The 27,036-nt window shown below is 37.6% G+C and overlaps 6 protein-coding genes across 6 annotated transcripts; 1 reads left to right on the top strand and 5 right to left on the bottom strand.

The window, feature by feature from the left end:
- Nucleotides 1-12,456: 12,456 nt before the first annotated feature.
- Nucleotides 12,457-12,663, bottom strand: K444DRAFT_524953 (uncharacterized protein; the record flags this gene model as incomplete). The annotated part of the gene is made up of 1 exon (XM_024874400.1): nucleotides 12,457-12,663. A coding segment is annotated over one exon (207 nt), but the record flags the coding sequence as incomplete, so codon positions are not given.
- An 834-nt stretch (nucleotides 12,664-13,497) lies between these two features.
- K444DRAFT_523761 (uncharacterized protein) lies at nucleotides 13,498-13,746 on the bottom strand (the record flags this gene model as incomplete). Its single annotated transcript, XM_024874310.1, has 1 exon — nucleotides 13,498-13,746. A coding segment is annotated over one exon (249 nt), but the record flags the coding sequence as incomplete, so codon positions are not given.
- A 3,247-nt stretch (nucleotides 13,747-16,993) lies between these two features.
- Nucleotides 16,994-17,179, bottom strand: K444DRAFT_508186 (pea pathogenicity protein; the record flags this gene model as incomplete). The annotated part of the gene is made up of 1 exon (XM_024873409.1): nucleotides 16,994-17,179. A coding segment is annotated over one exon (186 nt), but the record flags the coding sequence as incomplete, so codon positions are not given.
- A 4,110-nt stretch (nucleotides 17,180-21,289) lies between these two features.
- K444DRAFT_585783 (translation initiation factor-like protein eif-2b subunit alpha) lies at nucleotides 21,290-23,015 on the bottom strand. Its single transcript, XM_024877942.1, has 3 exons — nucleotides 22,747-23,015; nucleotides 21,770-22,688; nucleotides 21,290-21,722 (listed from the first exon to the last, which is right to left on the bottom strand). Exons 1-3 carry the CDS (start codon nucleotides 22,794-22,796, stop codon nucleotides 21,633-21,635), a joined length of 1,059 nt encoding a protein of 352 aa, XP_024739452.1. The 5' UTR covers nucleotides 22,797-23,015; the 3' UTR covers nucleotides 21,290-21,632.
- A 172-nt stretch (nucleotides 23,016-23,187) lies between these two features.
- K444DRAFT_610598 (DUF1681-domain-containing protein) lies at nucleotides 23,188-24,517 on the top strand. The gene has a single exon (XM_024879779.1). It carries the CDS (start codon nucleotides 23,338-23,340, stop codon nucleotides 24,142-24,144), a length of 807 nt encoding a protein of 268 aa, XP_024739451.1. The 5' UTR covers nucleotides 23,188-23,337; the 3' UTR covers nucleotides 24,145-24,517.
- K444DRAFT_717315 (uncharacterized protein) lies at nucleotides 24,251-25,911 on the bottom strand (the record flags this gene model as incomplete). Its single annotated transcript, XM_024888401.1, has 2 exons — nucleotides 24,251-24,964; nucleotides 25,109-25,911. The coding sequence occupies 2 exons, from the start codon at nucleotides 25,909-25,911 to the stop codon at nucleotides 24,313-24,315; spliced, it is 1,455 nt and encodes a 484-aa protein (XP_024739450.1). The 3' UTR covers nucleotides 24,251-24,312.
- Between the last annotated feature and the right edge of the window lie 1,125 nt (nucleotides 25,912-27,036).

The raw sequence follows: 27,036 nt of genomic DNA, 5'->3' as shown, positions 1-27,036 counted from the left end.
AATAATTTAAATATAATTTTTATAAGCTTTAATAAAATTCTAGAAAACTTTTATAAATAAAAAAATCCAGGAAAAAAATATCTCTATTATTATTCCGGGCCTTTTCTTAGTTATCTAGGTTCTCTTTTTCTTTTAAGTAGCTTTTTTCTTAGTAATTCAAAATTCTTTTTAATCTTAAAAAATTATTAAAAGATAGTTTTAGATTCTAAGTTATAGTTTTAGTTATATGATTTTAGAAGTTTCTTAGAATTTTTAAGATTAGGAAAAGCAAATAACTAGGTATTATAATCTTTAGGCTAGGCTTTTTATTTAATTAAATACTATTATTTCTTATTTTTATTATCTTATTAGTAATTAATAATAGCTTCTATTTCCTATTATTATTCTTTATTATTATTTATTAATTCTGGAAGTTTTTTAGAGAAATATAAGTATAGCTTCTAATTCTTTTTTATTATATACTTTTTAAGAAAGAAAATATAAAAAGTTAAGTATAAATAATTATATATATTTAGTAGTTTTAACTTATATACCAAATTACTAATATATTTAAGGATCCTAAATAGACCTATAATTTTTAGCTTAAGCTTTCTTACCTTAAGTTTAATATTTCTTATTAATAGTATTACCTAGGTTTCTTTAGAATAGTATTTAGCTAACTAGTATTTATTATAATAGGTTTCCCGATTATTTTATATATAATATTATAAATTCTTAAGCTTTTTCTATTTTATTTTAAGGGTTTCTAGCCTTTTATATATAGCTAGTATTTTTCTTATAATTCTATTCTTAGGATTCTATAAAAATTAAGAGTAATATCTATAATATATATAAAAAGATATATTTTATAAAACCTAATATTTTAAGTTATTATATATAAATTTCGTAAAAAATAACTTCTTAAACTAATTATTTTTTTAAATATTATAATAATATTTCAGGTAATATTTTAGGGCCTAATTTTATTTTTTTATCTAATTATTTATCTAAAAATAATAAGCTATACTTAAATACTATTTATATATTAAATAAAAGCAGAAAGCAAACTAGAACTAGCTAGTAAATACTATTCCTTAATTAGAAATAATTTTATTAAAGAAGCTAAAGATTAAGAAAATATATTCTTATATAATCTTAGTAAATTCCGGAAAGTTAATAGTTTTATAATATATAATATACCTTACTATTTTAAAGTACTAGTTAATAACTATAAGAATTATATTAAAATCGGGACTTTTTACCGGGTTTTTATATAATAGTAAACCTATAATAAAATCTATAGAGATCTTATTCTAGAATCTCTCAGGCTATAGTAAACTATTAAGTAAATTATATAGCAAATACTTCTTTGCCTTAATTCTCTAGTAAATATTATATTCTTAATAATAATTACGAATATTTCCTTCTATATTTTCCTAATACTAGGATTTTCTAAGAAGCTCGAGAGTCTTTTCTATTCTATAGTATTTGGCTATTAGGTTATTATAATAAAGCTTTATGATTTTTTAATATAAAATAGGATTATTAGATATAATAATTCTTAAATAGTACCTAAGTAAACCCAAATTATTTTTTTAGATTTCCTTTTCCTTAGTATTTTTCTTACTAAGCCTCTATTTCATAATATTCTAATATTAAGAATTATTTCTCTAAGTTATCTAAATAATATCTAGAAGAGATTTAGATAAAGAGACTAGTATTATAATTCTTTTAGTAATTATATATATTTATATACGGGAAATTAGGTATTTATAATTATCTAATTTAAAAACTCGGGAAACTAAGAAGTTTTTAGTTTTATTAAGTAATATAGTTATAAATACTTCTATTATCTTAGTTATAATAATAAAGCTTTTAAGGCATTTCCCTATATCTTATTTCTTAACTAATTTTATAATTAAGGAATTTATAAGATAATTTATTTACTTGTTTTATAATAAATATTTCTTCTTAGTTATTACGGATATAATAAGTATTAAATAATACTTATTCTAAAGAAGGAACTCTTTAGATATTTATAAGAATCTCTAAATTATAATTATAAAAGCTTTTTTTAACTTATTCTAAAAAATTAGAAGCCAAGTTATATTAATAGGACCTTTTTTATAATTAAGTCTTTTATTAGGTCTATTTACTGAGTTTGAGGCGCCTTTATAATAAATAATATTAAAATTATATATTATAAGATATATTACCTAATATATTTAATAGCTCTCTAAACACTTTATTTCTATAAAGTATTAGAGGTTATTATAGTCTATAATAACCTTAATTATAAACCTGGACTCTTTAAAATAATAGTACTAATACTTAAAGGCTTTAATAATTATAAGTAGCTCCCTATTATAAGTATTATAGTTATATTTGGCTTTAGAAAGTTTCCGGAACTAGAATACTACTAAATACTAGTATTTTTTCGGGCTATTACTAGAATTAACTTATTATAAAATAGTACTAGTAATTACGAATTTTAATATATTAGTTTTAATATAAATTTTCTTAGAAGAATTAAAATAAACTAGGATAAGTATTATAATAAAAGTTTTTTTTAAAGTCTTAAAGCTTTTAGCTACTTTATTTATTTATATAAAAAAACCGGATTTCCGGCCCTTTTCTATTTCTTTTAAGAGATCTATTAAGCCTATAATTACTTAAAAGTAATAATAAATAAACCTATAATAGAAATTAGTAAATTCAAGAAATACTTAAATATTATAAAATAATTTTAGTTCTAGCTATTTAATAATACTATAAACCTATTTAGGATTTATATAAATACCTTTTATTCTAATAAGGAAGCCCAGAAATTCGACTTTCTTAATATTAAACTTATATTTACTAATTTTATAAAATAGGTTATTTTTATATAGCCTAATAAGTACTTAATAAATATAATTATAGTATTTACTTTTATTTTAGGAATAAATAAGAATATTATCTAAATAAATAATTACGAAATAATTCAGGAGCCCTATAAATATAGTATTAATATATACTTAAAATATAGCTAATATATTAGCTAGCCTAAAAGGTATTATAAGATATTTAAAATAGTTATAGCGGGTCCTAAAAGCCGTCTTTTACTTATATTTTTTATGAATTCTTACCTAATAATATATATTCTTGAGATCTAGCTTTATAAAGATCTTAATTTCTCGGAGCTAGTTAAAAGTCTTATTAATAAGAGAAAGCAAATACTAATTCTTAATTATAACTTAATTAAGTTTATAATAATTAATATAAAGATATAGCCCTTTATTTTTTTTAGAAATAAAAAGAATAGGTACTTTTACTAGGCTTTTACTAGGCCTTATCTAATATTTATAAAATATATCTTATAAATATAAATATAATACTTCTAGTTAGGTCTCTAATAAATTATATAAAGGCCTATATAAGACTATATTATCTATATTAATAAAGTATTTAATACTACTAAGATTAGGAAGTTCTAAAACTTTATTAAGATTAAAAACCTTTAAGAAATCTTTATATTTATTATCCCGGAAATAAATAGATATTTCTAAGGCTCCTTTCCGGAAAGTATTAATTTACTATATTAAAAACTCCTATTTAGTATTACTAGAACTATATAATAAAGCAAAGACCTAGTAACTATTATAAATATATAAAGTCTATTATCTAGAATAGTTATATTTGCCTTTTATTAAGAATAAGACTTAAGATACTATCTTAGGGTACTAGTTAAGCTCCTTACTAAACTTTTTTAGTATTAGGATCTTAATATTATTAGGCTATATAGATATATATACCTATTATTTCTTAATATAGTTTATATATTACGTAAGAATTACTTTATAAAATTTCATACTAAAGATAAGGCTATAAGAGCTAATATTCTTATATTTATAAAACCAGAACTTAAAAAAACGCGTCTTACTATAATTATTTATAATAAATACCTCAAGATTATAGGCTTAATAGATCTTAAATCTATTCTTATAAAAGGTTATAAACTCTTAGTTATATTTAGCTAAGGTAATAAAGCCCTAACTTTAAGCCTAATTATTATTAAGGAAGTTATAATCTGACCCGGTATTACTAAGTCTATTATATATTTCTAAAGTACTTATTTCTAGCTATATTAATCTTACTTAAATAATTATATAAAGTAATATGCCTTTTTTATTATAGCTAAAATTATTAATATTTAAGATTTAGCCTTTCCTTTTCTGTAAGGCTCCCAATATAGCAGGGTGCTACGCAAGTAGTTAAGGTAAAGGAGTAGAATATAGGGTAAAGTATAGAGTAAAGCGTAGAAGTATAATTAATTCCAAGAACTAGTTCTCAGTAATAAACTAATCGATGCCCATTTCCAAAGCTCGCATGCCTCCATATATAGAATCTAGTGTTCCGCTGGATATACGGAAGCACTAGTCCCAATTTGGGAGTGCGATCCCACATAAGCACTAGCCTAATTAGGCTACTAAATCCAGCTAGACGCTCGCTATTAATGTGTGCATTACATTTTCCTTATTTCTTAGGAGAGTCTTCTCTAGAGCGCTTCTCTATAGTAATAGTATTAACCTGCTTTTATAAATACCTTAACTCTTCTATAGTTTTGGCCTTATTAGGGTTTTACTAAGCCTATTTAATATACTTAAAATACTTTATATTTTCTAAGAAATATTTTTTCTATTTATAAGTCTAATAAACTATATCTAAAATAAAACTAGTACTTTATTAAGGCCTTAAAGAAGCTAAAGTATTATCTAAGAATTTCTTACGTGATTTTCGGAACTTATTCTTTCTTTTTTAATAGCCTTGCGAATTAGAATTTACTAAGTTAAAGTTCTTGAGAGCAGAATTATTCTTATTAGATTCTCTTGCCTTTATTTTTCTTAATTTGAAATAAGTAATATATTCTGCTTTCTAAGCTTTCTTAAGCTACTCGGAAATAGATATTACCTTATTTCCTAAGAAAATAAATATAAGTATCTAATAAGTCTTATAATTAGATAAAGTAGTATTAAGAGTCCGGACCTGGTCCTACTTAGGGCATGAGTTCTAGTTAATTTCGAGACTAATTATTTAAGTATATAACTTAGTAATAGTTTTACTATTTTTCTAATAAAAATCTCGAAGTTCCTTAAAGGCATCTTATTAACGGGTTTAAGATATTTAAAGTATATTAGCTAAGTAAGCCTTAAATTACTTCTAATAAATCTTATATAATAATAGGCTTTACTTTATTATAGCCTCCTAAATATTATAAGGTTTGTTCCTAAGGGTACTTATAGTAAAGTTAACTCTAGAAAAGTATTTATTATAAGTCTAAGGCTAGGTCCTAAAGACTACTTTCTAGGAAAATATAAATATTTTCTATTTCTTAAGAAACTTTCTATAATATAAGTCAGGTATCCGAATCTTAAGAAGCTTTTCTTAGTTCAAATATATTTTTAGGATATTATATAGTAGCTTCTAATAAATAGTATTAAGATTACTCTTAAAGCTTATTATATTAGGAAAGGAAATAGGTTCTAATCCTATTTTAGGAAGTTCCCTAGTAAGAATTACTAAAAAAGAAAGAGTAAACTTATAAATAGAGTTTTTATAAGATATAATAAATCATAAGGTATTCCTAAGGATACTCTTATATTACTCTAATTATAGGATATACTAGTTAATTATATTTACTAATTCTTGCTTTTATTAGAGCGCTTTAACTTTAGTATATAAGCTTTATTCCGTAGCTTGGGTAATAGTAACTCGGGCATTAATCTCAGTATTTTAATTATTACCGGAATTATTTTCGTTATTATTACTAGCTCTCGAAGGCTCCTAAGAAGCCCTATTAAAAGTATTAGATAAGCCTTTACTATTACCTATATCGGGATTAATCTAGTTAACTTCTTTTATAGAAATAGCTTTAGTAAAAGATTATATATTTTATAGATTTCGAAATATAATTACTTATTAAACTACTTCTTTTAAGAGTAAAAAGATTAGCTTATAAGGTATTTATTAGTAGGTAATAAAATAATAAAATAAATTAGTATATTATGAAATTATAATATTAAATTTAGTATAGAACTAATCTCTATTTTTTCTATAAGGTTTAGGGAAGCTTTTTTTAAATAGAAGGCCCTAATAATATATATATAATTAGTAATTTATAAGCCTAATATATATAATATAAATAATAATTAGTTATAGTATTAAAAGGCCACTAATTTCCCTAATTAATACCCGTAATATCCGAGGTTTATTATATGCCCTTAAGTTATATATAACCCTATATATATTACAAATCTGAAATTATATTAGCTTTAATAAATATTAAAGCTAAAGAACTTACTAATATATAAGACTTAGAACTCTTATTATAATAGTTATAATTTTTCTTATTAAGTATTATAATATATAAGATAAAGAAATTAATAAATAAATACTTGAAATATTTCAAGTATTTACTAGTAATAAAAAAAGAGGCTATAAGATTACTTTTATATTTATTATTATAAAAACGAATAATAAAGCTAGAAGAAAATATTATAGAATTAATTAAAAATAATTAAAAAAGACTTAGAAAAGAATAAAAAAAGAAACTAGAAAATAATAATAGAAAAAGTTATTATATATATAATTATTAGAAAGAAAAAAAGTATATAGTAATATAAAAAGGTTCTTTTATAGAAATAAAAAACTATCTGAATTAATTACTAGTTTTTATACTAGTTCTAATTAGAAATTAGTATAACTAATTAATATATATTTCTAGAAGCTTATAAATAATCTCTAGAATCTTAGAAATATTTATATAAGTTTCTTATATAAATATTTATTAAATTCTTTCTATATAGCTATTTAGATTATTCTAATATAAGATCTAATAAATAGTATTAATTTTATAAAATAGTATCTTAGTATTTTAAATTAAGCTAATTAGAATATTTAGATTTCAAATAAAATTATAATTACTAGCTAGCCCTTATATCTGGGATATAATTACTCTTTCTTTTTACTTACTTAGCCCTAATCTAATTAGATAATTTTTATATTTATTATCTAGATTATATTAGTAAAACTATTTCTTAAGATACTAGAAATTTACCTTAATTAAATAAATAATTAAATAAATATTTACTAAAATAAATTAATAAATTTTAGAAATAAAATTCTAGAAAGGAAATATAATTATAATATATATAAAATTATATATAATTTAAGAATATATAATAAACCTCGGATATTATAGATATTAATTAAAGAGATTAGTAGCCTTTTAACTTTATAACTAATTACTATTTATATTATAAGTATTAGGCTTATAAATTACTAATTATATATATATATTATTAGGGCCCCCTATTTAGAAGAGGCTTCCCTGGACCTTATAAAAGAAGTAGAGATTAGTTCTATACTAAATTTAGTACTATAGTTTTATAACTAACTAATTTGTTCTATTATTTTATTACTTATTAATAAATATCTTATATTAAAATAATAGTATTAAATACTTTTTTTTTAATAATATTATTATATTTCGAATTAATTAATAATATTTTCTAATTAATCTAAATTTATTAAATAAAAAAAAAGGCTTAAGAATTATCTAATATAATTTCTATAATATAATTAGAAAATAGAATAGAAATAAATTTTTAAAAAATATCTAAACTTTATTTTATTATTTATAAAAATAATAATTATAAATTAAAATATTAGAAACTATATAAATATTTAGAAAATTAGCTTTTAATTTTACTAATTACTTGAAAATAGTTCTTTATTTATTAATTTCTCTAAATTAAACTATAGTTTTAATATATTTTTCTAAAAAAATTAAAAAATTTAAATTAAAAAATATAGTTTAGAAAATAAAAAGAAAATTAAAAACAAATATATTTATTAAACTCTTATTTTTATATTTAAATATTATAGAACTCAGATATTATAAATCTATTCTAAATATAATATTTTAAATTTAAAAAGTAAATGACTAAACGGCAAGCCCGCATTAGGAAGCCGCGACCCCCGCATCGGGCAAGGCGCGTGCACGGGCCCGCCGCCGCTTTCGCGGGGTATAAGAACAGCGCGTCGTCCATTGCTTACTCTTTTCCCTCCTTTCCTAACCGCCCAACGACCCTCCTCTTTTGCAACGCTGGGCCCGCCTCTTCCAATCCTGCGCGCGCCTCGCTCTCAGAGCTCATACCTAGCTCAGGCTCGCCTGATCGGCCACGCCGCAGCGGAGACTCATGCGTCGAGCAGGATCCCCCGATCGGGCCTCCCCATTTCGCTGCTACGGACCCTCTGCAACGCCGATGACCTCCTTAAACCTGCCTCGCATTAGCTGAGATACGAGCTGAGCCAGCTCCGAGCGCTCTCGACCTGCCTTGCCGTCGTACTATTACTGATCCTCCTGCCATCCCTTAAACCCTCCGGGGAAGTCAGCTGGCCGCGGGACGTCCGAGCTTGTACGCGTTGCAGCACAACAACCAGTCGCGGAAATGCCTCACGACGACGTGGCCTTGGGTCTGCCTAGGTATGCCACCGAAGGGTTCCGTGTCAGTAGTAAATTCTCGTGCGTTGTGGGGAATGTGCTGGAGACTTCTGCCTTGATTTGGGCTGACTTGAGATAGTAGGTTTGAACCTGCAAGCATACCCTTAGATTTAACAGCTTCGGTGCTGCTCCTTCCGCTTCCTACACGCAGAATATGAGACCGGCGGCGCCGACGACTGTCATGCGACCCTCTTTAACACGAATCCAAGGCGATTGAGGCGCTGGATAGGACGCGCAGTGAAGCTGAGGTGTTTAGGCGGTCAGGAGGAGAGGATTGGACAACAGGCAGATTCCACGAACTGCAGGGCTCCTGCTGGATGGTTTCCCTACGGGAAAAGCAGAGCATCAAGTCCACACGGCACATAATGGCAGATTTGACGGACGATGATCCTGCGACGTCTCCTCTTGCTGAATAGGGAAGACGGTTGGTTTAGTGTCTAGAGGATTGAGCGATCACAGCACTGTTTCTCGACGTCGGAGAGACCGAGTATGACCGACTGGGCTGGCTGCTGCTACGAATCCCCTCCAGGCAAATGCTGCCTCGAACATAAACTGGGCTCTTTGGCAGAATTGAGTTGGATTAGAGACTTGGAGTGGGACTTCGAGAGGAGAGAGTTCATACACGATATTATTAAAGCCATAGGAGTTGGGTACGGCAAATTGTGACAGGCGAGAGTACTTCCCATAGAAAGCTTCTCTTGAATATACTTTTTCAGACCAGCCATTTCCCACATGCAATAATCTGCATTCTTTTAACTCCTCCCAGTTTCGAAATTCGTCTATGATGACTAGTTAGTCATATGAGTAGAAGCACCACATTAAAGGACAAACTAGTAAAGATGGTTGGGCGTGTTCTGTTGAATCACGTCACAAAATCCAGTGGGCCAGACTTAAATCGAAGCTTACGATATTAGGTAAAGTTGAATGCTAGCGCACTAATCTCGATCTGGGGCTCACTTATTCCGCTTGACGTATCTACCCGTGCTACCCTACCTACCTGACCAGAAATAATTATTGCCATCACTTTCCAGATCCTCAAGCACGAAACAACAGATCAATTCCTTATCTGTACGCTCTCTAAGTCTCTACAAGTCGACCCCTACCAAACAACCACGAAACATGCGCGCTTTTACATCATGGTGGCGCTCCCTGACGCCGATGGGCAGGATTTCATACGCAACGAACGTCCCACTAGGTATCGCGGGGGCTTTGTTCTTGAAAGAGTATTTGATATACAACCTGCAAAAGAAAGAAAATGCACGAGTTACGGTGTCTTCTGGCTCGGAATAATTGTTGATGGTTGTGTTTATGTGCGTCCTGGAGAGGGCATAATCTTGTGCACCGTTATTTATTGGGAGGGGAGGTTTTGGGAGCCACCAAATTTTTTTACCAGCACATTGTGGTCACAATCAGTGCCGTAGGAGAAAAGGATACAAATGTGAAAAACAAGGATACCTATATGCTCGACACTAGGGTGTCTTATTGTGGTATTTATTGTACATGTCGCCTTCCCTAATGAACGGCATTCCACAGTAGGTGCACCGCAATCTTCCATAATTTCCTCATTTCTAGTGATGACCCCTAACTCCCCAAATTGAACTCAATCGGACTATATGCCAATCTTCCCTGTTACATACCACTGCTATCCAGCTCAAGGATCCTTCATATCGTCCTCGTCCTCCCAGAGTCTGCCACCAATGTTCCCGTAATCCAAGTATCACTTCCATCTTTTCTCGTACTAGTCTTTGCCACCCATCCCCAGTGGAATCAACTCTCGTCATTTTCAGGTTTCCTACTCCTTCAGAATTTTGTTGCTTTCCAGTACCGACACGTCCTGGCAGTTAGTGTTGCCACATATCATTCCCAATGAACGTTGCGTTGTCTTTCGTCTCCAATAGGGAGGCTGTGTCTCTCGTCTCCAATGGGGAGGTTGTGTCTTTTGTCTCCAATGGGAAGGTTGTGTCTTTCGTCTCCAGTGGGGAGGTTGTGTCTTTCCATTCTCAATTCTTGATGCAAGGCGTGTAGAGATGAGCTCCCAATGAGATTGCAAGCCGAATGACTGAGCATAACTCTCCTTCGAATGATGCTGGTTTCGATTCGTATCCAGGTGGTAGAGCTGAGATGTAGTGGTGTAAAGTCTTTTTCCGGCACTCGGAAACATCTGGGGAGGTTGTGCCTTTCGGCTTGAGGGTCTTACAGGCAGCGCCATCGGGCCGCCTACGAGTTTGCAAAGTCAGATACGTCTTGAATAGAGAGCGTGCTTTTGAGACTGTTGAAGACTTACCGCCATGCCCGGGGTTGCTCTTTAGTTCTTTCGCGCCTTCCAATCCGCCCATCGAGCCGCCGGGCCTGTCGCCTTAGAGGGATGATCCGATTCTACGGAAGATTTCTCAGCAGAGGTTCTTTGAGGCTGCTATCGGGACTTCTGGTACGCAGAAATCCCGTAGCAAGCCACGAACATGCCAATCATCTTGGGGGGTACGTTGAGAACCAGATTGTTCCTGTCCATAGGTGTCAGGGCACGCCAGCTGGCGAGGGTTCCAGAAAGGAAGTTGCGAAAGAACATCTTTGCGATGTGGTCTCCGTTGCAATAAATAATCTTGGGATAAGAATAAACGCTGTTGATATTTATTGCCTGGTAGTCGCGGGAGGAAGAGAAAAGAAGAGTCTGAGAGAAAGGATGCTCATATACTCCTAAGCCATATTCATTGCTCTTGCCTTACGATCTTCGATAATCCAGCTATCTCATGCCTCACACGCCTCATGCCTGCCGATTTCCCCAATTCCAGGATTCGCACTTTCCGCGCCCAAGGCCTTTATTAAGACTTAATGAGATCAAAGCAAACCGTTATTAACTATAGTTCTTACCTAGTTTTCGTAGGAACTAATGAGGGACGAGATTATTAGCCTCTGCTTTACTATAATAGGATATAATCAAAGGACATAGAAGGAATGCAATTCACCCAATGCATCTAACGATTAAGCTTCAGCTCAATCTGCGAACGCATCGCCCTCTAATATACATTTTGAAAGACCTTCCAGTATGTGCCGAGACTATCGGACGAATCAACCCTTTGAAGCCTTCTCCTACCTTTCCCTCGATCTTGATTCACCACCTAATTGAAGAAGGCCTTGAGAGTACGGTAAGAGATAGTTTGCATCGATTGCTTCAGGTCCTTATGTGTGTATTAGCAGTACCTATACGCAAGTAAGCTCAATGATCCGACTGTAAGAGGCAGTAACTAAAGAGAAAAGAAGCTTATTGATGCCATCGTTCCTCAATCCTGTCGAGGAGGATACTGTTGTCCTCGATTAGTATTCATCTTCATCATCCGACTCGTCGAGGTCCTCTTCTTAATTGAGATAGTATTCCAGCGGACGGTCCTTATCCTTTTTAGCAGTCCACAATGTGTTTGCCTTGTCCCCTCCTTCAGCATCGGTATCGACATCCGTCGGATTCGTATCGGATTCGGTCTCACCTAACTCATTTTCTACATCGAAGCAGCTGCCGTAGTCTGGCATATCGCTATCGTCGGAGGAAGAGCTTGGTCTTGTTTGACGACGCCGCATATCCAGATCGATCTGTTAGAGGAGATGCCGGGAGCGGCCTGCTGCCTGTGGAACTGTGTCGGAGGGGAGGAGGGAAGAGAAATAGATAGGGCTCCTATCGAATTATCGAATTAGTTCGATTCGATCGAAATTCGATCGAATTCGGTCGAATCGGATTACGTAAAGTTCGATTCGATTAGAATCGAATTTTTTTACAGGATTCGATCGAATATTCGATGGTTTGATCGAATTTTCCACGTGATTTTCCCTTAAAATCAGAAATTCGTATATAAACTAGAACCTTTTTTTAATAATATTTATTTATATTAATATTAAGGCTATTTAGACATAATCTATAGTACACACGTGATTTTTATAACCACCTAAACTTGTCTAGCTACTTCACGACGGATATAGTCCTTTAATAAGACTAATGCCCTCAAAGTCTCTATAGATATTAAAGTACGTCTTAACCCTAATATCTCTCTTATAATATTAAATAATCGCTTAACGTTAACCTCTGCTCCCGGAATAGGAAGGTAATCACGTGTAACCTGAAATATGAGGGAGTATTCTTGCTTATGGACCTTTTACTAATTTAATATCTACTTAGTCTAATTCTTCTTCTTATTTAATACGAAATTAATACTTGGAGTATTAAAGTATTACTTAATATTATTATTAGCTATAATTATAGAGCCATACTCTTGCAAGAACTCTAGCTCTAAGCTTATCTTTATCTTCTGAACTAGATTACGAGGTCTTACTAGTAATTCTTCTTTAGATAAATAGGCCTTTTTTAGGAAGCTCTTAACGTAATTAAGAATTATTTCGTAATTAGAGTAATTTTTAATTAACTACTTAGCCTTAATTCTCGGATCAAGATAATAAGTAATCTAGTATATATTATTCTTCTTTATCTCCGCATAGTATTAATTAAACTTATTAAGTCCTTTTTAAGTAGCCTCAAGAAGAGAAGAATCGAATATAGCATATACTTCTTCTTTCTTTATAATTAATTACAGGAGCTTCTTAAGCTAAAGGTATAGGTTCGGAAGACAATATAATATAGGCTCTTCCCGGAAGACGAATAGCGTGTGCTCCTCAAATGGCTTTAGAAGATCTCTAATCTGCTTGAGTCTTTTCTATTACTCGTTCTTAAAAGAGAAATATGCAATTTCTGGATAGTTCTTAATAAATGCCTTTAAAGCTACCTGATTTAAGAAAGCTGCCTCTAGTATTACGAGAGTATAATTCTATCTTATATTAATATTATATGAAATTATAGAAATAACTTCTTCTTAAGTAAGCTACTCTTAAATTCGCTATAGAGAGCGGTTTATCCAAAGAACTATAATACGTAGTATAGTAATATTTCCTAATACTATAGGTAAAGTAACCTTATTCTAACTATTATTACTAACTCAATTAAGGAATACTATAGTATCTTTATAAGTACTTGAGCCTAAGGACTTCAAAATTGCCTTTATAATAAGGTTATTTATATGAGCTAAGTAATTAATCTTGCTCGCTTTCCTCTTAAATCTTATTAATTTATCGTGAATAGGTATTAGATTAAGGTATTTATTATATATATATCCTATTATTTTATAAAGATACCGAGCGCAAGTATTATTATTCTTAGCATTATCTCTAGTAAGGCTTATGATCTTATAAAGTATACCGAGTTTTTTGCCTCTTTTATAGACGATTTAAGTAAGGTTTCTACCGGAATAAGTACCCTTAATCTTAATAAAGTCTAAATAAGCTTAATATATCTTTATATCTAGGCCTGCCTACTTCCTATTTATAGCGAATATCGAGAGGTTATTTGTGCTTGTCTAACCATTAAATAATATAGTAATTATATTATAAGTAGTATTTAATAGAGCTATTAAATCACTTTCAGAAACCTTAACTCTACTAAGAATATGCTTAGTAATTATATCCTCTCTAATAATCTGTCTAGTATATCCGGCAGAGCGAATCATGAGCTTAAACTTCGGCTTTTCTAAGGTTATAAATAGCTAACAAGTATTAATAATCTAATTAACTATTATACCTTTAAAATCAGGTATATTCTCCTTCGATTTTATAAACTTATTAAGGCCAGATTATACTTTTTCCATAGATCCAGAGGCCATAGATCCAGAGGAATTAGAGCGCTTATAGTCGACTTGAATATAATTAGATAAAGCGGTAGTTAATCCCTTGAGCTTTAATACTAGTTAATCGAAGTTCTTATAGATATTACAGGTATATTTCTCGTTAAAAACCCTCTCTTTTATCTTTCTCTTACCCTTATTATACTTAGTAGTAAGTGTCTTGCTTATATAGTATTTTCACTACTAAGCACGCTTGCCAGAGGTATTTGCTTGCTTCTGCTTCTTCTCCTCAAATATATCTTTATTATCCTCTTTATTCTCGCTTTCCTCAGGAATTATAGTGGCTTGGGAGGCTTCTTAAGAGGCTCCTGTATTAGAAACACGTGCTCTCTTAGCTAGAGGCTTTGGTAAGAGTAGAGGACGGCCCTAAAACCCGAAGTTATAGAGATTAGCGTAGTTGATCTTACGCTTGCGAGTAGTTAGTATATTCGGAGTATCTAGGGAGGTATTCGTGGTTCTTGAGGGTTATAGAGGGGTATTAATAGTAATTATATTTTTATTTTTTTCTCTTATAATTCGACGAGAACGCTAAGGTATAGACGTGGTCTCCTGTAATTAGGAGGATTTCAGGGGAGTTAGTGCTATTCTATTATTAATTAGTATATATATCTTTATTATAGGGGCGAATTAGGGGCAAATCAGGGTACTTATATATACTAGTTGGGCCGTAATTAGGCCTGAATTAGTAGTCTTAGTAGCAGAGAGAATTAGGAAATTGAGAGTTTTGATTTAGTATATAGCTAATTCTTTTAGTAAATTCGCTTCTATTACTACTTTAGATATAAGTCCCCTATTCTATGCCCTAACACGTGATTTTTAGTCACGGGAGTTCGATTAGATCGAATATTCAATCGAATCGAACTTTTATATAAATTCGATTCGATTACATCGAATCGAATTTCCAAAAATTCGATCCGATTCGATTCGATAGGAGCCCTAGAAATAGAGCGAGAGGGAGGTGGATGAGTATGAGTAGTTCAGAGGAGATGAGAGAAGAGAAGGAGGTATGGACGAAGAAATATGATACCTAGCCATGGTGAGCCCTTTAAGAATCCCGAGAAGCCGTTTCTGAATGCACAACCGACATTGCTCTTTTGTTTTCGGTGTTGATTCAACGAGGGTCATGCCGCTTTGACCCACTAGCTGAATGAGGGTTAGAGCAGCGCGAGATTTTGGCAAATCGGCTATGGAAAACCGCGACAAAATCAGTTAAAAGCAATAGCTAGTTTGCCGTTCGCTTGTTAAATAGAGTAAAATAGAAAATCTTTTTTAAAAATAATTTAAAATTAAAAAAAGAAAAGCTAGAATATAAAAAGTTATAAAAGTAAAATATACCCGTAATATACTAGCTTCTAAAAAACTTAATATTCTAAATATTTCTATATATATTCCTATATTAGCTATTAAATAATTATATTAAATAACTAAAATATTAAAATCTAAATTATAATAAATTCCTCGAATTAGATATAATTCAAATATAGCCAGAATATAGTACTTTCTCTGAAATTACTATAGAAGAAAAAGTAATATTTAGAATATTTTATTAATAAGTATTTTTATATATAATATTAAAAGAAAATATTTTATAACTAGAATTTAGAGAAAGCTATTATATATTAGCTATCCGTTCCGCTGCGGCCAGCTTGGGGGTGGTCCGTGCACACTGCTTTTCGCTTAATTCTAGCCAATCAGAGGACTGGATTTCCCCCTCAAATTAATCAATTCTATCTTTATCTATGAAATACATCAAAACAACCACGATCCTTACATAGATGAACATCGCATTGTTTACAGCCGTAAACAGACTCGTGCGTAGAGCTTTCCCTGCCTTGGTTCGATGCAATTTGAGCTAGTGCAATCCGCTTTCTTGGCCGATCCTTGAATCTCAGTCCCTTACAACATATATATATATACCCCTTCTACTGAGATTTACGATCTTATGTGAGCTTACAGGTATATAATTAGCTCTCTGGCTAATTCGTGATATTCTTCTCTTTGGACAGATCTCACTACTGCTTCTACCCTTAGTAACTAGTGCATAAACAAGCTGCCTCCTGAAGTCTTGCTAGCTCCTAAAGCTTACTTCCCTAGGTTCTGGCACATTACTGCATAAAGCAAGTAAATAGTAATTAATTAGAACCGTACGAAGTAGCCAGTGCTCTAGTGCTTGGTGCCCTCCTCGCTCCACGTGCCGTAAACCAGTGTTCTGAGCAGTCAGGTAATCAAACTCGTTAACTGCTCCCATATAATAGTTATATTCATCCGCAATTACAGGAATCGAGAGTATCTTTATAGCCTGATTACTAAAGGGTATTCGTATAGTCTTTGCTTTAGAAGAAGTCTCCTTAGGCCTCTTCCTTTGCCATAAAACACGCTCGTCACCTAATATAAAAGAAGACATTATTAAAACAAAAGCTTAATCCTTCCACCCCACATAACACACTTCTCTATTGGGTATATACCTGGAATACGTTTTACCCCAGGGTATTATATCCTTTTTATCCGATTTCTGAAGGTCAAGAAGCTCCTTAATAACTCCCCTAGTTATCCTGCAAGTTCCAGTAATTGCAACTCCCTGGGTACGAGTGTATTAGACGAAGCGAGTAGAAACAAAGAGATTATTAAGGTAAACGTGATATCCAGAACCTTTAGGAGATTTAGGTAACCTTTTAATCAAGTGCAGAACTACTGCTTATGTCTTATTTCCACTATTTCCAGCCTTAATTGTCCCACCAAGCTCCCTGGAAGTACGTACTCCCACAGGGCCATTTCTTTGACCAGGAATATACCAGTTCCATACGAGTAAGAACCCCCTCTGGGCTGCCCCCCATACCTTATATCCAGTAGGTATAGGCTTGTTTGGAACAGTAGTTGTTTCCTTTAATCGACCTTCAAATCGTATGATTATCTCGTCCACTGCCAAGTCCCTTCCAGGCTTCTAAACGCTCATATTAATTGACTAAATGTGTGTACTTAAGGCTTCAACCTACTCGGTAGTTTATTAGCTAGTTTCAGGTAAAAGGGTAGGGAAAATAGAGGTTACCTTCTCATATGGGCCTTGTTCCTGATTTCCATGAAATCGCACGCGTATATGAAGCTCCTGGAACCTGTCCCTACTCATATAGCTTGTAATTGGGTAATCGGGAGTAAAGTTTTTCGTATTCCAGTAATCTGCAATCTCATTGCATATATATAAGGTCATATATATACGGATCGCAAAGTAGATATAAATCTCTCTACTGCAAGTCGAGTACTACTTCTTTGCTCTTGCACAAGGGCACGAATCGTCCTGAGGCTCTCGTTAATACTCGTTCGTCTTCGCAACTATTAAATCGATAATTTCAGGTGTATAGTATATAGTAAATAAGGTAATAGGGTTATCGGGAGAGGTGTATTCAGGTAGGTTAATTTCCCAGTCGAATTGAGGTAATTGCATAGGCTTAAAGGTACTCCCCTGCTTGCGCAGTGGATCCTCATTAGGCCGGAGGGTCCCTTTATTAGTAGAATCGAATACAGTATCTTCAGGCATTGTGGTTATGGTGCAATTGAGTGTTTAAGTGGTTTATTTACATGTAAACACAGAAGTATGGTTTTGGTGTTCCTCCGGAATATTAGTTTTTCCGGAACCGAACACCCCCCAAGCTGGCCGCAGCCGAACGGATAACTACTTCTAGTATATAGCTCTCCTCTTTAAAAATACAAAAACAATAATAATACTAGTAATAGTATAGGTGCTATAATAACTAATATTAAGGTTAGTAGGAAAACTCGCTCAGCCTCGCTTAGCCTACACCCAAGAAAGGAGCCTAAAAAATTGTCAGATCTCGGCCCAACCTTCGCCATTACCACTATAGTAATCCCGGAAGGGTTCGAAGGCAAAAGATAACTCCCTCCCCCCCAAAAAAGAGCTATTCGCGAGCACCAAGGGACTCTTTTCGCGTGATTAGCGTCCAGTACGATTTCCCGGGGGACAGAGACGCATACCGAACCCTCAACCTCAGTCTTACAGCTTTGCAGCAGTAGGAGGACCGCGCGCTACCATTGCGCCAAGCACCCCGTTTTAAGAGTCTGTCAAATTCAAGTTTGGGTCTTGAATTTTGGCGAAACATCGATAGCATTTTCGAAAAATCGCTTATTTCGTTACATACGACCTTCGTCAAATTTTGGACGCAAAAAGCCGAACTCAAACACCTGTTATCACGTGATACCACAACCCATTATCTTATTACTAGTGCCGTGATAGATTTTGCTTTCGGTCATCTACCAGATTATTCTTTAAATGCTAAAGTGACTAGAATAGTTAAATAAGTTAAGGTGGATGTGGAGTAAAAAGGGGGAAGCGAATTCACAAGAGTAAGCGAGGTCCCATTTCACCTCAGCTTCAAGACAGTGGCTGGCCATTGGCAGATTTTGCCCATCCTTCCTATCCGTATTACAATACTCCACTCGTCCATAACTGGCCTCTAGGATCTGCATGTGCTTGAAGACACGACATCTTGCCAATTTGTACTTAATGGTTATCTTGCCCTTATCGTCCACCCACGCCTCTATATTTCCCGGGTATGAGTCCTCTCCCACTAATCACCGCTATACAAAATCTAACAACCCTAGCGTCTCCGCGTACTGTCCCAGTCATAGTTGTGTTCAAGTCGTGCGCCTGCTTCTCGCGGGTCGTCTGCTTGTTCTTCTGCTCCTTCATCTGCCACTTTTATTCACCCCTGCTTCATGTATCGTCACTAGCTTCTCTGCTTTGCCTTGTGCTAGCTGCTTTGCGCGCTCTGCGCTGGGTTGAACTTGCAATGACTGCAATTGGAGTATCTTCTCATAGATTGGAAAGCTGTGATGAATATGATGAAGACGGCTTCAACAGAGGAAATCTCGCTTATGTCCGTAGATGTGCTTCCTTGTCCATCTCATTGTTAAGTGCTGCTGCAATTCTCTCGAAGTCAATCTTGGTGTCTTCAGGAGCCAGTGGAAATAGAACCAGTATCTTAACGGCGTATGCAGTCGAGGTATAGGCCACTCCATCGACGTTGTTATTGGAAAGTTGCAGAATCAACACGTCAATCTGATCTGATGAGATGTGGATCGCCGCCTTCAGAGCACAACAGAAGGCGTGATGCAAGGCGGTCGTCGTTCGTTCGTCTTTGTCGGTGATAGTTGCTGCGACTGAAGGGAGTTTTGAAATGACTCGTGTTGTATGGAAAGGATCCCCTCTGAGTGTCACGTTCAATGCCCTGATGATTATTTTGAACCGTTGTAGGTCAGAGAGGGCATCCCATAATGATCAAGTTCTTTCCAAGGCATCCTTGATCTCAATCCTTCCTTCTTTGTAGGCGTAGAAGTTACTCCAAGATGGCTGCTTCTGATACCTCGGCTGCGGGGTAACCCACTTTCGGTGGCATATTGTCTGAGTTTATTGAGTTGACAGGGATGTATAGATTATGAGATTGGGAGGCGATGCGGGAGGCGAATGAGGTGAGAGTGGTTCCTAGATGTGGTGGGGTTGGGTTTTAAGGAGGGAGGGAACGGGACTTGACACTCAAGGCTCACCAAAGTTCCGGGGAATTCGCTTTTCAACCTCCAAATCCGACATAACCTCTCATTTTCGACGCGCCCTCCTCTGCAACACCACGACCTGATATGTCCTGCCGGACGACTGAGTGTGGGATGTTTTCTGATGGAGAGATATCAGATTTCTACGATTCCTTAACATGCTTGGTATCTTGGTCGAGATCACCCTCCGGTGGTTGAAAGGTGGAGGAGATATTTATAAACAAGGGTCTCCAAGAGGCATCAGGTTCACCGCCTACCCGCCAAAGCACTGTGAAAACCTGATCGGGGACCCGACTTAGATTGTCACATTATTGGCAATTGAGAGATGCCTCTTTGGTGATCCAGAAGATACCCTGTTTGATGACCTCGCTCACTCCCGGTCGTTTGAACTGCGACAAGCTGCAGGGGAACCTGATCAGCTAGTCTTCCGAGGTGATAATATAAGAGGGGGCATGGTGCACGCTGGGATTTCTCGTGGTGAGGTCGGACCTTTGTATTGAGCCCTGAAAGCTTTTGTGAGGAGTGCTGGGAGAGTACGCTTCAGCAGCAGAAAGAAACCAAGGCAGCTTATTGCCTCTCTAGCCATCCATCACCTCCACGAAGTTCGACGAGATGGCATGCCGAGGATACATCAAGCTTCAACTGCGCACTGACGAGTCCTGGGCAGAGTTCGATGATGCGAAGTGTACGGTTATCAAGCTGCCTCGTGAAAAGTTCGACTGTTGTCAGAAGTTCCCCACACCACTGGTCGTTGGCTCAGGTCGAAGGGCGAAAAACCGGTCCTGTGGATGAACTGGTCCTCCCAGCTCAGAGAGGATATGAAGGCCTGGGTACAGGTGGCGGAAAGTGTGGAAAATGCGATTTTGGTCACTGAATTACTTGGTAGTTTATGTGCGCTTGGACGTCGAACACCTGTTGGATATGTGTTTAGATTTGAAATAAGTACATTGCCGACTGGTCAAAACCCGCCTTTCCTCCGGTAGTTAATGAGGCCAACGAGCGTATGTATAACGCGGAAACCCCCCTTGCGGCGGCTGAGAGAGTGAGATGGGACAGGATTTCTGAGGCAGCACCTGAACCTGAGGATGACGACAAGGAAGATCGAGCCACACGGTGAGGCAGTCAGTGAGCTTGAGGACGGAACAATAGTCGAAGCAGGGTTTCCTGACGAAGAGGACAGCGGTGAGAACGTACTAGACTGGGTGTCTCCCAGAAAGCTGCTTATCCAGGAATGGGACGACTTGCCGACAAACACTGGGGACGCCAGAACAGCCCGCTTTGTTTCGTCCATCCATGGAAACCGACTGTCAACTCACAACCAGGAGGCGGATGTGAGTTCCCGAATTCCGGGCCAAACCGTACTACAGTGCTGCGCACGGAAGACGACTGTGTTTTGTAATCAAATCGGAAGACGAGATGCAAGGCAGAAGGGAAGAAAAAAGCAATCATGGAAACCCAGAAGACGTTACTAACGCTAAAAAAGCCTGAAAGGGTAAACTATTGCCGTTTTCGGACAAGATGAAAAGGGCATCAAAGAAACAGATAAAGATGTTGAACTTCTGGGAGGGATTCCGAAGGGCAGTATATCTTTATGTGGCTCTTGTTACCTCACAAGATTTTTTTATTGCGATCTTTTCTGGCTATGTCATAATGCCATCCTAGCACTCTTCCGTCTCGAATATCCGTGACGGAAAGTATTGGGTCTTTCCTTCCCATTGGCATCTGGGGTGCGGTCTAGATCTGGCTAGTCCCTTCTCCCGAGAATGTGTGGTTTTAAGTCCCTGTCTGGAAGATTTCACTAGCTTGTTTTCTCTCATCGTGTCGTTGGAGGTCCTTCACCACCACACACTAATGAGCTCCTCACTGACAGCACTAGGAGTCAACACTCCCTCTTCAGTGATGAGTGCTGAAACAAGAGCCGGAGGCTATGTAAAGTAAGCTTAATGTTGACGTCTGGAGAAGTTGATCTTACCGTAAAATCAACAGCATCTACAGCAGTGTTCGGCTTCGGCATATCCATGCCAGGAGCAAAATACTCCTTCTTCTCCTCAATCTCTGGTGTTCGTTCCGCGAATTTCTTTTCCTCCGAGCTCAAGTCCTCCTTATCCGTCTTGAATACAATGACCTCCTGATCGATACCAAGATCATATTGTCCCAACGGGTAGAGTCGAACAAACTTGTGACTCTCGGCGGCAACATAGAACGGCTTTCCTGCAGCTTTTGCAAGCAGAGCGATCTGATATGTGCCCAATCTCGAGATGATGCCTCCATTCTCCACGACCCCTTCAGCACCAACAATCACCAAATTGACCTTTCCCATAGCATACCCAACAGCACCCTCACTGATCGTAGCAACAGGGACACCCTTTGCTCTCAACGTAGAAACCACCGCCTTACTCTCCGAACTCCTCGCATCATTCATAACATAGATGACCTTGAACCTGACATTTCCACCGCTCTTGCTCGCCTCTGCCGCCTTCCCTAGCAGTGCGCCCACTACTCTGCTTCCTCCATGCGTAAGTACCACACTACCATCCCTCACAAAGTGCCTTCCATACGTGGCAATCTTCTCCCTGCCCGCCTTCGCCCTACTCACAAACAGCCTGCCATTACTCAGCAGATGCTGTCTCATCGTATCAAAGTTCCCCGTGCTGCTCGGCTTCAACGAGCTTATCATATACCGTTGAAACAAATCTGTTCCGGCAGAAAGAGATATGGAGTTGGGTATTCGGGACTTGAGGTAGTCCGATTGAGTCTTGACCAGGTCGAGGGTTTCGTAGACAGTGACGGCGCGGGACTGCACGAGGAGCTCAATCAGGGCCTCGATTGCGGCGACGGGCATTGTCAGATCGGGGTCTTCCTTCAAGAGTTGGTGGTAGGTTTCCACGATACTTTGGACGGATGAGTCAACATCTGTGTATCGAGAAAGTATAAAAGGGGGGAGCTTACTCGAAGGACTTTGATTTCTCATTTTGAGGGATGTTGCCCGGGGAAGCCATTCGTTCCAATGCTGGGGGATGGCCGGTAAGAGGAGGTGTTGCACTCCCTTCATATGGCTGTGAGGTTGCTGGAATTTCTCGTCAGCGAACAGCAGCGACGGCGCGACACTAAAAGAGCCAGTGGAAGTGCTAGCTTGGTAGGGGAAAGCTTACTGTGGGCTTCTGTGCCTTCTATTGTTCATAGATCTCATGAGGCCACCTTTTAGAGTGGAAACGTGAAGGCATTGAGCTCTGGAGAGGAACATACTTCCAAAAACCAAAATCAACAGGGCAGGGCGCAGGGGAAGTTGGATCCACGTGACCGTCAAGGCCCCCTGGCCGGGCTAAGCGCGCTAAGATAGCGATAGGCTTCGCGAAAGTGTCCCTAAAAGTTGCTCGGTGCATGTTCACAGACGGACCGCAGTGATTGGAGATCCCACAAAGCTGCCAGCGTCTCAATATCGTCTCTTCTAACACCTCCCATCTCCCCTCCCCATCCTAAAATGCGCACCGTCTCAGTATAACACTCCATTGCCTCGATTTGACACCCCATCTCCCAGCAATGGAGACCATTGACCCCGCAACTGGCCAGCCCCTCCCCAACGACGCCATCCAGCGGATCCTCTTCATCGCCAACTCCGTGCACGTCTACAACATCCCCCCTCTCACTAGCACCAGAGGTTATGTAGCCGCTGCCTGGACCGCCGACAACAGCAAGCGCCAGATCTTCACCGCACGCATACGAATTCTCGAAACCGCTATCCCAAACCCCTCCTCAACTGGCGAGACCATAAAAACAGATATTCTCTTGGAGGACCCAAAGAATGGACAGCTGTTTGCGGCCGCGCCGTACACGGCGAGTTCAGTGGTTGAACAGGTGCTGGATTCGAGTCGGTTCTTTGCCGTGAGGGTGCAAGGAGAGGGGGGGAGGAAGGCGGTCTTGGGTATCGGGTTTGAGGAGCGGAGTGAGGCGTTTGATTTTAGTGTTGCGCTGCAGGAGGTTAGGAAGACGTTGGGGATTGAGGATAATGGGAAGGCGGGAGGGAAGAAGGTGCTGAAGGAGGACAAGCTACCGGAAATGAAGGACTTTAGTTTGAAGGAAGGCGAGACGATTACGGTTAATATTGGAGGAAGAGGGATGGGGAGAAGACATCCACCAAAGGAGGACGATCAAAGTAGTAAAGGATTGAGCGGTTTCTCGTTACCGCCTCCGCCTGGAGGAGGAGGTTTGGGATCTTTCTTGCCCCCACCGCCGAGTGCACAAGAGATTAAGACGCAGAAAAGATTAAGCCAGACGTTTGAACCGCCGCGGCCGGGATCGATAGAAGATATGGGATTTGATGACGGCGAATTTGGGGAGTTTCAATAGCGAAAAGTAATATTTTATTGACCCAATCTTTGATTTCCCTGGCCATAGCTTCACTGTACAACATCTGAATGTGCCAACACCGGGAAAGGATGGTGTAAATGCAGATCAAACTCGATTCCTTCCTGTACTTCACCCAAAATTCCCTCTTCCCGCTGGCCCTTTCTTGACCTAGGAACCAGGCTCCTGATTTCTATTCTTGGAAAGTTTATGAATGCCCACGTCTTTTTTCTCCGGCATGAGCTCCGAAATGTTCATGCCCGATGTCAGGAGAACGGCGAGGCTGGGAAGACTAAGCCGCTTGACTTGGGGCCCAGAAGCGGCAGTGGTGTTGGTTGAGAGGACTTCCAGCTGCTCAGCGGTGTCGTTCAAAGACGAGGATCGATGCATCAATGAACATCTGCGGGATCCACGTTGGTCCGGCGATGGACCAGCGGTTGTAGTTATGTCGTCTGGCGATCTTTTATCGCTTGGGAAACTTTTTGTTGCAAGTTCCGATGAATGCAAGAAATACTTTCCAGCAGCTGCAAGTCTATTGTTTCCTTCGCATCCTTGTTGGCCATCACGGGATTGCCATTGCGACCAGTTTTCTGTGGGCCACGGTGTGCAGGGCATCTGGTATCCTTGCGGCTGGAAGACTGGAGATTCTGCGTGCAACGGTATTTGCTGCATTCCATGGAATCCCTTGTAGAGCTCAACCTCACGTTGTCGACTCTCGGGTTCAATCTGGGTACATCTCTCTCGCATCTGAATCTCAGACGTCACTTGTCCTACTCGTCGCAATATTCTCTTCTCCTGGCGAGTGATTTCATCAAGCCGATGTCTAAGCCATCTCAGTCGTTTCTTGACCCTTTTCCGTTCGGAGGAAGGTTCGTTGTTCTGCATCAGCCGTTCTTCAAGTCGCGCAATCGATCAAAGAAGCTCTGTTGCTTTGCGATCCTCAATCTGGAGGCAATCGAGAAGATACGAGCATTCAGCGTAAAGCGCGTAGAAGGGTCGTGGAAGTGGTTGGGGGATGTGGAAGCCGCGACGTCCCTGAGGCATGACTTCGTTCACAGGTGATGGCGGAGAGAGCGGGCTCTCGGCGACCTGGTCTGGCAGCAGTTGAGCACTGGCTGGCAAAGATTGGGGAAAGAAGTGATCTTCGAGTCGATTTCGTTCAAATTCAGCACTGAGGGGCGAAGTTGGGGAGAATAACAGCTTTTCAATGCGGTTCTGGTGAAGCTGAGCACTAACGTGTGAGGCTGGAGAGAACAGCTGCTCTTCGAGTCGAATCTGGTCGAATTTAGATGGGGTGAGAGTTGGAGCCTGAGACCAACTGCGGTTGACAGACTCATTTGCTTGGGCATTGGCACTTGACGGTGGATTTGGTGAGAACATGGAGGAGTAATTTCTGGATAGATGGCGGTCTATATAACCACACTCATGGCCAGCGAACATTCGCGAAGTTTGCGCGGAGCAGGTAAAAAGGGCTCTGGAAAATACCCCAGAGGCAAAAAGTAGGACTTGCATGGCAAGACTGGAAGTTGAGATTCCGAACTTCCAGAATAAGGCCGCCTTTGGCTTTTCAATATGTCCATGACTGCTCGTATCTTCCATTGACAAAGAGCTGGGAATTTTGCATCCGCTTGGAGCATAGTGAAGGAATCCCGCGTTGTCCAATAAAGAAACCTTGTCCAGATGAGACATCTTCTCCATTAACCAAAACTGTTCTCCAGTCAAAGCCTTCCCACCAATCCTGTCCCTCTCTCGGGTTCTCCTCCCAGTCATTGTAATACGTCTCCTCCCATGATTTAGTACCTCCAGGAAATTGAGTCTATCCGGAGAATAAATCGATAAAAGAGGAATTACGGAGATTGCGGTATAAAGTATTGGGAATACAGGGGCATTTTGACCCTTGGTGCTCTACAGGATACGAATTTAGGGCAAGAGTTCGTTATTCCTTTGTCTAGTGAGACATTGGCAGCGCTGGCAAGGGGGCCTGGCTCAGACTATAAATAAGGCAGCATTTAGTATATAATTAGTCTTTAAAACATGAGGGTACAGTTAATATAGATCGAGATGTCTAAGGTACGGTTTAGCGGAGGGTTTATACTCTGTAGCTGAGCTAACCTAAAGGGGAGAATCACGTGTACGGCAATTGACCAAAACATTGATTTTAGGGTACGGATGAATACTTGAACACTGCTAATGAATACGCACTAGTCCCAGCCCTAGTAGGAAGAAAGCTATCTTGATTATCGAAGAAGATTGTTTATTGGTGGCCCAGATCATTCTTGGGGAAAGTCACAACCATTTCATTCTGCAGAATCAAGATATGAGGGGAGCAAAGGGGGCTTATGTATTCCCCTGGTGGGATTTCGTCACGATGATTCACTCTGCTGTAGCTTTTCTCTGGTATTGACTCAAGCCTAAGAAATCTGCAAGTGAATATTGAATTGCACCCTGAATCTTTGCTAAGGTAAAGGCTACTAAGTTTGATTTGGGAGACGTCAAGTCAATCCCGCCCCCTTATTTTTTTTATTAAAAAATGCGAGACTGGGCAACAGTGACAACTTTTCGTACAGCACCGCACCAAACATTTCCTCGGCAATGCTCACCCAAGTGATCGAAACTCCGCCAGATCTAGAACCGTTGGCGATAATTTACAAATACTCAATCCAGGTCCGATCCTTTCGCTGCAGCCGCACAGGGCAACCTTAGCGTAGGGGGTGTTCAAATACGATCATGCACGCCCAGGGACAAATAAATGAAGTTACATTACCAGCTCTCAGGAGTCAGAATGCCATTGCAGAACCCAGAAATAGTTCGTACGGTGACTTCGGAGCGATTTTTCCACCCTTGGTGACATAGGAAGAGTATTGGAAGGTGCGTGATTTAAGTGGTCACATCGTG

Source organism: Hyaloscypha bicolor, assembly GCF_002865645.1.
Source record: "Hyaloscypha bicolor E unplaced genomic scaffold K444scaffold_53, whole genome shotgun sequence".
In the NCBI taxonomy this organism is placed as follows: domain Eukaryota; kingdom Fungi; phylum Ascomycota; class Leotiomycetes; order Helotiales; family Hyaloscyphaceae; genus Hyaloscypha; species Hyaloscypha bicolor.
The sequence above is the reverse complement of the archived record's forward strand: the minus strand, read 5'-3'. Positions and strand labels throughout refer to the sequence as shown.